The sequence below is a fragment of the Botryllus schlosseri genome, chromosome 13 (assembly GCF_051294905.1).
Source record: "Botryllus schlosseri isolate E-star chromosome 13, Bs_hap1, whole genome shotgun sequence".
Classification (NCBI taxonomy): Eukaryota; Metazoa; Chordata; class Ascidiacea; order Stolidobranchia; family Styelidae; genus Botryllus; species Botryllus schlosseri.
The window spans coordinates 20146606-20159092 of NC_137248.1; the positions used below are offsets into that span (position 1 = coordinate 20146606).

At 39.1% G+C, this 12487-nt stretch overlaps 2 protein-coding genes across 3 annotated transcripts; one reads left to right on the top strand and one right to left on the bottom strand.

Moving 5' to 3' along the window:
- Positions 1 to 466: 466 nt before the first annotated feature.
- On the top strand, positions 467 to 3260 carry LOC145454055 (uncharacterized). 2 transcript variants are annotated; one of them, XM_080332039.1, is made up of 4 exons: positions 467 to 732; positions 796 to 1023; positions 1088 to 1238; positions 2423 to 3260. In XM_080332039.1, exons 1-4 carry the CDS (start codon positions 467 to 469, stop codon positions 3203 to 3205), a joined length of 1428 nt encoding a protein of 475 aa, XP_080188165.1. In that variant the 3' UTR covers positions 3206 to 3260. The 2 variants fall into 2 exon arrangements, with proteins under 2 accessions (XP_080188165.1, XP_080188166.1); XM_080332040.1 differs by lacking the exon at positions 1088 to 1238.
- Positions 3234 to 4384, bottom strand: LOC145454056 (uncharacterized). Its single transcript, XM_080332041.1, has 3 exons — positions 3672 to 4384; positions 3511 to 3611; positions 3234 to 3381 (listed from the first exon to the last, which is right to left on the bottom strand). Exons 1-3 carry the CDS (start codon positions 3870 to 3872, stop codon positions 3234 to 3236), a joined length of 450 nt encoding a protein of 149 aa, XP_080188167.1. The 5' UTR covers positions 3873 to 4384.
- Positions 4385 to 12487: the final 8103 nt, after the last annotated feature.

The following is a 12487-nucleotide window of genomic DNA, read 5'->3' on the forward strand; positions in this document are numbered from 1 at the left end:
AATCACCAGAGCTCACATTACAGATGGCCAAATAGACACTTACGTGACCTTTGACACGGACCAATCAGATTGCAGTGTGATGTAAACAAACCGCGACATAGGGCAAACTTACTATTTGTGAGCTCTTAGTCTTATGTCAAAAAGGTGAACGGATGAAGTTATAGTTCAATTACATTGTATCAGGCATATCTGATTTTGATGAATGGTAATAATATAGATCTAGTATGTATTTACAGTAATTCTAAACCAAAATAACCAGCAATGGTGGCAACTACGCAGCAGTATGATGTGTCCTAAAATGAATGCATTACGGATAAAGCCCAGCACTTAGCTGTTTCTTGTTATTCGTATACTGTAGGATTGCGATACCGCATATTTCGACTGTTTCATGGGCTAAGGTCAGCAACTTATACAAGCATATATTGTCTTCAGAAATTTATGATTTACATTGATTTGATTAGAAGCTATGGAGATGCTACCAGATTTTTTTGATTTGAGTGGTATAACATTTTCTCCTAACGCCGCGGTAAAAGCTACGAAGTATTTCATGGAGTGCTATGTACACGATTTGGGCATAAAGATTGAGGAGACAATCCACTCTTATTGTGGAAGCAATATTCTGGTGAGCGGGCGATGTTATCGCAGTATGCGGAAAAGTGAAGTGCCACATTCGATGGAAATCAAAGTTTTTGGAAAATCCATTATTGATTCATCTTGCACTTGTAAGGCAGGGTAAGTATCAAAACTATCGTTTCTTCAGAGAATCTTGCAATAGATATTGTTGATTTCTTTCAGACTTGGTTCTGATATATGCTCTCATGCATATGCATTAATAAAGACAATTCAGTACCTGAAGCTTCAAGGACTGAAAGACATCCCAAGGGATTTGTCATGCACAAGCATGCCGCAATCATGGAATGTTCCACGTGGAGAAAAAATTCAGCCGGCACCAGTGAGCTCAATCGTGATTGCCAAGCCATCTATTGATCGATATCGCAACCCATCTACTCCGTCTGCCTTAAGGTAAATTTTACTATATCTGGAGCCTTCGCCTTTCTAATGCGCTACCGAACATAACTAATCTTAGGACATCTGCACCTGGAGAACAGTTCATTCGACAAATCGGACATCTGATTGAGCTTCAAGGCACACCACTGGAATATATTGTGAACAAAGATGCACCGTTGGTACCCACTGACCACGGAATCGCACAGTTAGGATCAGTAGCATGTTATCAGGTGATCAAGATATACGTTTACGATCTATACATTAGAACTTGAACAATTGCAGGATAATAATTTTCATTAAATTTTGTTTTTAATCAACTTGTCTTGAAATAGAGTCAGCAAAGCACAGATAGTCCAGATTTTGTTGAGTTGATACATAATGCTGCATGGTATGACACCGGTCAAAATTCTATACTCTTTGATTCTTCCGATCAGTCGTTCAATATGGATACGGTGTCGTGCAATCCTTCTTGTTGTGGAGCAGTCCGGCCCTGGCATTTGACGGTGTGCAGAAGCCCGTGGAGGAATATTCAAATTTAGATTCAATTTTTTGAGATCTGACTCAATGGTGAATCCCTTGTCTGCCATAATAGCATCTCCTGCTGCGATATAGCCCAAGTCCATCATTTTCTGCAATTTCCTGTATAATCCACATTGCTCGGTAATATTTTTATCTGATATGCTTCCTGTGAATAGTTCTCCCACAAAAATCACTGCACCGCCTGGGTCACAACCCACCAATCCTTTTAAAGTCGTATGTGATTTATAGTCCGAATAAAACTGTGATTGTAGTCGCAAAGAGCTTGGGGTTTGAGTCTTCAGCTCGGTACAGTCAATAATCATTATAGTTTGTGGAAATTCACGAATGAATTCAGATGGTGCATTTTTTAGAATCACATCTCTATGTGGCCAGATTGAAATTTTGATTAAGCAGCTATACATGTGATTCACCCAATTGTTGAATATTATGCTTACAGTATTGATAGAAATTCGAAATCTGTGGGATAAGTCCAACAATTGGAAATTTCTCCTCAGTCTTGCCAATGTTAATAGCAGATGATCTGCACTACCATGCAGGGATAACTCGAAGCGATTATCCGGATAATTCACATTACCATCACATGTCAGAAGTTTATGTAATGCCGAAAAAGAATTTGGATGTAGTCCAGTATAGAATTTCATAAGTTTCTCCGAATCTTTTGACATCATGATACTTTGAAAACTGAACTTTGCTAGCATTAGTTCATTTGTCAATTTGTTATTTTCCTGGTGGAGTTTCCTGTTCTCTGCTTCTAACCCTTCTAGGAATTTTATTCTTGTGTTCTTTCCATCAATTTCCTCTTTCATACACTGGATCTGAGCAGCTTCACATAAGACGTCCAATGAGCCTGTAGAAACATATTTTTATTTTACAGAGCAATTCCGCTGTGCGGGCACCTGTCAAGGCATACTCCTCCAACTCCTGCAATGTTTCACCACTACCAATAGCATCAACTATCCGCCTCCCTACTGAATATAACGGTCTCAAGCAATTTCAAGCCATTACACATCACCAAGCAACAGCACTAGAGCGGAATACTAGGATGCAAACATTAAGCCGGTTATGGCACCATGAAAGAAAGCTCCGTCTGACCGCATCTCAGTTTGGACTTATTCTGAAACGGAAAAGTGTGCCTTCTAAATTATTTCTCGATTCCATATTTAAGCCACGGAAAGTTATTGCTGCATCAGTCAAGTATGGCCAGGTCAATGAACGAAAAGCTCGGCAACAGTACAGCAGATTGAAAACTGTCCACACTCATGACTGCGGCTTGGTAGTCAACCCAGAATTCCCATTTTTGGGTGCCACTCCTGATGGAACAGTTTGTGACGGCGACGGATTTGGAATTATGGAAATCAAGTGTCCATATTCTGCTCGGGAAATGTCAATTGAGGAAGCTGTCGCCAAAATAAAAATTGGCTGGCTTACTAGGTCCCCCACGACTGGCTACTGTCTTCAACCTGGCAGTATATATTATTACCAAATCCAAGGTCAAATTTTGGTAACTGGTGCCCCTTGGTGCGACCTTGTTGTCTATACTAAAATTAGCTTGGAAGTAATCAGAATATACCCAGATATTCCAGCAATTCAAGACATGCTATCTCGCCTATGCCACTTCTACAATGAATATTGCCAGCCGTACATACGCGATCTTTAACTACTGCAACATTGTTTTCCATGTTAAATTAATACACTGATTGCTTGTTGAATGATTTAACTGACTGACTAGGCTGATACTGTGAATGATGTATCTCAACCATCTCCGCTGCTATCTCTTGCACTTCATTAGGCTCGTCAGGCATATCTTGATTCTTGCTCGGAAGACTTGTACTGCTGAAAATGGAAGGTAAAAAGTGATAATTTTACATCATTTTAGGAAACAGATATAGTGTAATCTTGCAAAGATTTTGGATACCTTCAATAAGAAAATGGTAGGTTGGGAATAGGGACATACTCAATCACCTGTTGCCTGCTTTACGCCTCTTCCTTGAACGTATTTCCTTACCATCATGTGGTATTGGATAGGGATACTGCTCCGTATGACCAATCTGATTGTGAAAATGCTGAGGAAAGGAGAACTAGACTAATAATTCAAGCAATGGTTTGGTTTTTGAACAATGTACCTTGGAGCATACATACGAGAATCTTCTAATCGAATCAGGATTTAGCTGACTATGAGGACGTCCGCAGGCCTTTATCCATATTTTACATTCTTCCATGCGTGTTTTTGGCTTTGGAAAAGGTATGAACTGCACATCGGGATTACGGTCTGGGTAGCGACTGTCACTGTTACAACGGCCATAGGAACAGTGTTTATGCGGCATTTGTATTGATAGATTCAATAAATAAGCTAGAAAAAATCAGGAATTTACTACTTACATACGGTAGCCCAGGGGTGGGCAAACTACGGCCCGCGGGCCGCATGCGGCCCTCCACACCGTTCTGTGCGGCCCGCGAGAGTATAAAGAAAATTATTAAAAATATTGATAAAATGCGTACTAAAAATCGAATTAAAGCTGGGATTTGATTAAATTTTTCTTAGTATATTTCACAATGATAATCCTAAGGCAGTGGTTCTCAAACTGAGGCGCAACCCCCTTGTGGGGGTGAAACCATCTGAAGGTGAGCACGAAGCTAAGCTCAAAAAAAAAAATTTCGCGCTTCGCGCGATCTACATCCCATTCATACTGGTTACTCTGTATTTTTGTCAGAATTTCATATTTCAAAATCTCTCATCCACAGTCGTAACCTACCATGCCATATAACTATCCGTTAGGTTTGCTAGCATCGGTTGCGTATTGTGAAATGACTATAGGGGGGCGTGAGCTCTTTTACCATCATAAGGGGTGAGGGCGTGAGTAGTGTATATGATCGGTCGTGACCACACCCCCTTTTGCATAGGGCTCTTATGGGTGCGGTCGCATGCTAACGCGAAACTCGTGGTGGCATGCTAACCTTTTTGACCCCCCCTCTCGGTCGCATGCTAACGTTTTCAGGTATAGGCTCCGGTCGCATGCTAACGTTTTCGGGTATAGGCGGCGGCGGCATGCTAACGTGAAAACTCGTGGTGGCATGCTAATGTTTTTTGGTATACGTGCGGCGACATGCTAACGACGATGTGTCTGTCATGTATTCTTACGGGATCTCTGGTGACCTGTCGTTGTGTCTTATGGCGGAGGTCGCATGCTAACGTTTCAGGTATAGGCGGCGGCGGCATGCTAACGTGAAAACTCGTGGCGGCGTGGTTGGTCCTTAGTTAATGTGTATATCGTAAATTATTATATATGATGTAGTTTAGTCGTGACAAATGACCGATCGTGTTCTAAGTCTTTCCTCGCTATTGATCGCTAGCTGAATAGTACTTTCAGATCGGATTATTCGCACCTTGTATACCGCTGTTTCGCACCTACAGAATAGTCTGCTGTTCACAGTCGTGACTTCACCGCGATAGCGCAATTTTCGAATCAGTCGCATGGTAATGTTTTGCTATTTAGTTTACCGCAGAGCCGGTGTAGACGACGATTCGAATACCAACAATAGCCGCGTTCACATATTAACACTCCAAAAAGGTGTGAAATATTTCCTACGACCACTCACAAGATAGCACATCAGAATAGTCATCTCTCGTGGTTTGATGTTACAAAGATAGGGATCACGCACAAGTAATATTTTGGTAATAAGTTTGTCACATAACCGGCGTAGACGGTGATACCAACAATAGCCGCGTTCACAAACTAACACTTCAAAAAGGTGTGAAATAGGTTGCAAACCCCGCGATCGCTGACAAGATATTGTCTCGGACATAACCATCTTTCGCGACTTGCTGTTACATACATTCCAATCACTCACAAGATACTATTTTGGTACTTAGTTTGTCACAGAACCGGATTTCACTGGTAAAATTTAATAAGTAACGAATAACAGAGCCGGCGTAGACGGTGATTCGAATACCGACAAATTTTCACTTATTTCTGCCCCAACCCTAATCCTCTGTGAAGTTGACGCTTATTCAAAAAAGGTGTGAAATAATTGTAAAATCCTACGTCGGTGACGCGATAATGCATCAGACATAGCGATCTAGTTATAGTACGGTGTCGGAATCCATTCGCGAGATGTTCTATAGGTAAATTGAGATAATCCGAAACGAAATATTTTGACTTTGGCGTAGTGTGAATTGAAATAGGATTGACAAACATGACCATCAACTTTCCCACAGTCCCATATTGATATTATACGCACATTGATTTGAAACAAGTAATGGAACATTGCAACTCTATTCGCGATCCGACTTTTCGTTTGTCAAAGCGACATTTTAACATCTTACCATACTCAAAAGAATTATTTACAACATTAACAAGTGTTCAAAATCTAGTTTTCACTAACTTGATTATATCACTGCAACTCACAAATTTGAATTAATTCATCCTGGTTGTATTCGTATGATCGGTCTTTTTTATTCAATTGTAAAGGTCGTTACTATTCTGAAGACAAAGTAAGCTATTGACTAATCGGCACATAAATGACTTGACATAAACATATTATATTTTGAGTATACGAGATTTGAATGTCTGAACAATAACTGAGAAATAATTTATCACAATAAAATACGTATATTACAGCGTAAAAGATGTTTGAATGTCAGCAACTCTGTACGGTCATAGTTACTACCACTAATTTACCCGACCAACTCGTCATGATCATTCCTGAAATCAACACAAATATGACCACTGACTTGAGTTAACCACAAAACAGCATCAAGTTTTAAATCCACTTGTAGCTTACGGGTTATTTGAATGCTGGTTATGTTTTGTTGTAATTGAGTTAACGGAAATAGTATTACGTCTCGACATCTGACCATCTTACCATATTCAAAGAATCAACCACGAAAACATTGTCAAGTAAATCCGTTAACCGACCAACTCAAACAGTATCAATATGAAAAACAGCCAAACATACACGAATCCATACAAGCACTAAAACCTAAAATCCATAACAAGCCTGGTTGTATTCATATCCCTACACGTCTTTTTTATTCAACTTGAAAAGTCGTTACTATTCTGTAAGACAAAGAAATTACTATGCGGTATATTTTGTAAGATAAAAGTAATTACTTCTCGGTGCCCGCGACTTGAGATTGACATAATATGTTTGAGTATGCGAGATTTGAAAGTCTACCCAACATGTTGAGAATTCATTTCTTACAATCGAACGCAGGTGTTATATTGAAAATTATCATGATGTAAACTTAAGGATTGACACATTGATTTGACATATGTAATAGTTGATCATGACTTGACTATTAAATTATTTGCGTTAATTAGACCCGGCGTTGTGGTAAAGATTATTGTGACAGCAACAAACTTTTCAGTACCATTGTTATTAACATATTGAGTTGTAAACTATGTGTGTCTAAAATGTTCTCGATTGGAAAATTATTCAGCCTTGGTACAAACCACGCAGAGTATTGTGGATATCAGGAAATATTTTACAAATGTAATTGTCTGCAGTAAACAAGACTAAAGATGAAACAACAATTTCCTTTGTTGAACAATAACCGGTGCAATACTTTATTGTCGGCGAGAATTGAAACACTTTCGCGCATTACCTGGTGTCAAGATATCACACTAGGTGAATTGACATACCACCATTTGATTAATGCTTAATCCGTTCGCATCATTTCACACTCACTTTGATCATTACAAAAGTAAATTGGAATATGTTTGCTAGGCACCACCTATTCAACTATACTTGAGTAATACAGAAACCTCTCAGCATTAATAAAATCGAAATGTGCGCTACACTGAAATCTACAAAAATGTGTTTGTATTGCTGTTCGTAGTAGCGATATCGATTTGAACCTCCATCATCTAACCAAACTACTGAGAGTCGTTGTCAATTTACATGACGTTCACTGATTACATACTAGAACTCTTTGTGCAACGCACACGATCAGAGAAATTGGACATTTTTCCATTGCCATTCGTCAAAGTAAATGTCGTCACAATAATCAGTCACTAAAAGACCATATACTTGTATGTGATTGAATCGCCGACAATTAACTCGGTAAATCAAACCCCTGAGAAATTTCACTCAGTCATTGGATAGGAAACAGCGTCGCTTAATCGGTGTGAGTCGTTTTTTCTAAATGCTAATCATATCTGTCCAGCCAAGAACAATTTTCACTCACTTGGGTAACGAAAGCAGTGTCCAATATCAATACAAGATGTTTTCGTCACACAAAAATAATCAACTTCACTCGATATTCCCGTACTACGAAACTGTACAAAGGTTACATGTTTTTGTATGACATGGAATTAATACCGATCGAAGTAACCGTATTGGAAATAACTTTTAAACAAACACACTCTACGTGGTTAACATTCTCGTCGATTCTATTGTGATTAATGTATAATTCATGTGATCTGGATTCATTTCGATATGGCTAAACATTCAACCTCGACGGATACGAATTGTCACACACTCAAGTATAATATCATACCAAATAGTTATTTACAAGACACAGAAAATTTGTTTTGGTCGTTTCGACTTTATTACTGTAGATACTCATCACTTCGCTTAATACAATCTAGATTTAAACTTCATCGAACCTTTGGTGTCTATCGTTTTGCTGGATACGAATTATGTTAGTCTAAGAGTACACAATTTTCACTATCTTGGGTTATGAACTCAGTGTGTTAGCGATCATTCAATATTTTGTAGTATCAACTAGCTACTTCGTAGGATACGAATGATCATCCTCACAACTCTTACAAAAGTACGAAGGATATTTACATCACACAAAGTAATCGACTTTACTCGATATCCTCACACTACGAAACTGAATGGTTGGTTTGACTCTACAAACTGTTCTGATGTCACAAGAACTTTTTCATACGAATGGTTACGTATCTAAATATTCAAATAATCCAACACACGACTATAGTACTTACAGAAATATCATAGTTCTTGTAACAAAGTTTTATAAGTATAATGTTTATCGTAAGTCCTACATAGCCATGATATCCGTCCGAGTTTGACTTTTAGAAAATATTATACCGACATCGCGACATCTTTCAAAATTAAAACCACGATGACTGCTTCAAAGACCTACCAATGATATTGCAGTAATACAGTTACTTCCACAAAAGAGTATGTATTCGACTTACTTACCACAAATCTAACGCACAAAACAATTTACTTTACTAACGAGAAGCGCCGAGTCTCACATCAAAACAACTAGAAAGTGGAACTATATTAAAAAACGTCGCTAACCTTTGTGCACCAGCTGTAAATCACACAAGCAGCATGTTTCAAGATTCTGGTTATTGAAAACGTTAAAGTGTTTCTCCTGCACCAAGTCGTTATGTTGACGAAAGCGTATATTGTAATACCATGATCGATTTGCATTCGTTGGTCACAAACTGTCACTACTCTAAATAATTATTTTTCACTCAAACACAAAAGCATACTTGTCGCCAATCGTTTTCATCAAGCACGAGTTCAAGAAGCTTACTTACTACGACATGAATTGTTATTTTTATGTTGTGTAAATAGGTAATAATTTTAGTAACACTACATCAACATCATCGAGTTGTGCGAATAGATTTACATGTGGTTTTAATCGAAGTACACAACACGGTCTAATGTAGATTCATCTCTATTGTACAGTAACTCGGTAATCGAAATGCATTAACATTTAAACAACGATCTTGGTTCGTCACGCGAAAAATATCTTTACTGTCGCAACACTCTGATACTCTGCACAAGATGTGTAAATCCTTTTCACACTCGTAATAATACACTAACGGGATACCGACGTCAAGCAACAACGTTTAACAAGACCAACGACACTGAACCCACGACGTTTACCTATGTAAAATTACCACTTTCACCTGACAGTCCGTCGTTTACCTGACTAAACATATCATTTTCCTTTGGAGATCTGATGTTTACCCAGAGTAAGAAACCTTTTTCACTTGGAAATCTATTTTTTCCCTGGGTAACAAACCTTTTTTCACTTGGAAATATATTTTTTCTCTGGTTAACAAACCTTTTTTCACTTGGAAATATATTTTTTCCCTGGGTAACAAACCTTTTTCACTTGGAAATATATTTTTTCTCTGGGCAACAAACCTTTTTCCCCGGGTAACAAACCTTTTTCCCTCAGCAACAAACCATTTTCACTTGGTGGTGCGTCGTTTACCTGAGTAAAAATATCATTTTCCTTTGGGGATCTGGCGTTTACCCAGTGTAACAATACATTTTCTCTTGGTCATCTAGCTTTTCCTAGAGTAACAAAACCATTTTCATTTTGAAATCTGACAAACACACCTGACAATTTGTTGTATTGACGATAGTTTGAAATAGATTACAACGAACAGTGACGGAAATATACACAGACTACCGGTTTCAGAGTATACCCCATCGGTCGTATCACATCAATATCATCGGTTAACCACATACAATATGCTCTTGTACACCGAAATACATGTTTTGGAAAATTGGACAATAGGCTTCGATAGTTATGTGATGTCCGGGTTCGTGCTTTGGATTTTTCAGAGTCAAAATGTCTGAATAAAACACCTCCTTGACGACGGTTGGTATGTGGATAACGGTGTTCGGAAAACGGTTGGATTTATGTCACCCATCGCGATAACAATTCCTGGTCGAGTTTTCCTCCGGCATGTTTGCTATATTGTGTCTTTATTGGTCAATGTATGTCTCGACATTCAGTTTGAAATCGGAAAGATAAAGTATGTAACCGGATCCGGATATCAACTGTGAATCGATAAACCAATGGACAATATTCAAAGTAAACATGTTACACCCTGTGTTTCCACGAAAAAATACCATCCAGACATACGTCGCGTTTGTTTGCCCACACCAGTATACGCGTAAATGGAGGTGTGTGACATTGCATGCAATGTGTTGGTATACAAACATCGATCCACAGACATTATCATGGCCGGTAGTTTTGATGTAGATCGAATGTCACCCGATAACAATACCAATAAGCCACATTACAATGACTCTGAGTCCGCGCTATTACATCGATATTGCGACACCGTTCACTGATTTAGTCGATGGTTTTATCGCGTTGTAACATTACAAGATAGTCATGACCCTATCTCCAGACAGACCACCCAGACCAATTGGATACATCGGTCAATATCCAGCGTGTTGTCGACACCGAAGTTTTCTGCTGAGACTGCAGCGGTTGACCAAGGTGAACTATCGAATCACGGGTGCTCGAAATGATTGCGATCAGTCTTTCAGTCACGATGCATGGACGTCGCTACTACCACATAACGACTCCAGATAAATATCGTGAACGGTGATTCTGTAAATCTGGGACTGATACTGTGATCCAATAAGGCGTGTTTCTGTGAAGACTGCAATCGTACACCACAAAACAACACTACCTCGTGATTTCACAAGCAATCATAAAACACACCATCTTGAGGGTCCCACTCGTCCGGTGACATTTCGAAACGGTCATCGCCACAAGAGATCGGTATCATTTTGAAACGGCATCACCACAAGGCTATTGACGTCGATTCAGTTGGTCATGTCAATCCGTTTTACAAAGTACCGTTTTTCGAGTCCCTGCACCATAGTGTTACGACACAGGCAAGATGCATCGGTGGAAATAATAAAACACGGAAGGCACACTTTGGTGTTATTTGACATGGATTTTACACCCGACGAACCTTACATTCGAGCGATGCATTGGAACGACGCTTGTATTATTGATGTCGTAGGGAAGGAAATGTATCGATTTATCGGATTTGTACATATCCAACAAAAAAATGGGTATACAGTCGTACACGACTCGCCTATTTGACTGTGAACGCTCTATTGATTTATGTTGTACAGTTCACTTTCACCGTCGTGTGAATAACCATGTTACGACTCCATGTTTGCGTGTCTGTATGTCATGCTTCAGATTGACTCAGAGTCATTGCAATGTGGCTTATTGGTATTGTTATCGGGTGACATTCGATCTACATCAAAACTACCGGCCATGATAATGTCTGTGGATCGATGTTTGTATACCAACACATTGCATGCAATGTCACACACCTCCATTTACGCGTATACTGGTGTGGGCAAACAAACGCGACGTATGTCTGGATGGTATTTTTTCGTGGAAACACAGGGTGTAACATGTTTACTTTGAATATTGTCCATTGGTTTATCGATTCACAGTTGATATCCGGATCCGGTTACATACTTTATCATTTCCGATTTCAAACTGAATGTCGAGACATACATTGACCAATAAAGACACAATATAGCAAACATGCCGGAGGAAAACTCGACCAGGAATTGTTATCGCGATGGGTGACATAAATCCAACCGTTTTCCGAACACCGTTATCCACATACCAACCGTCGTCAAGGAGGTGTTTTATTCAGACATTTTGACTCTGAAAAATCCAAAGCACGAACCCGGACATCACATAACTATCGAAGCCTATTGTCCAATTTTCCAAAACATGTATTTCGGTGTACAAGAGCATATTGTATGTGGTTAACCGATGATATTGATGTGATACGACCGATGGGGTATACTCTGAAACCGGTAGTCTGTGTATATTTCCGTCACTGTTCGTTGTAATCTATTTCAAACTATCGTCAATACAACAAATTGTCAGGTGTGTTTGTCAGATTTCAAAATGAAAATGGTTTTGTTACTCTAGGAAAAGCTAGATGACCAAGAGAAAATGTATTGTTACACTGGGTAAACGCCAGATCCCCAAAGGAAAATGATATTTTTACTCAGGTAAACGACGCACCACCAAGTGAAAATGGTTTGTTGCTGAGGGAAAAAGGTTTGTTACCCGGGGAAAAAGGTTTGTTGCCCAGAGAAAAAATATATTTCCAAGTGAAAAAGGTTTGTTACCCAGGGAAAAAATATATTTCCAAGTGAAAAAAGG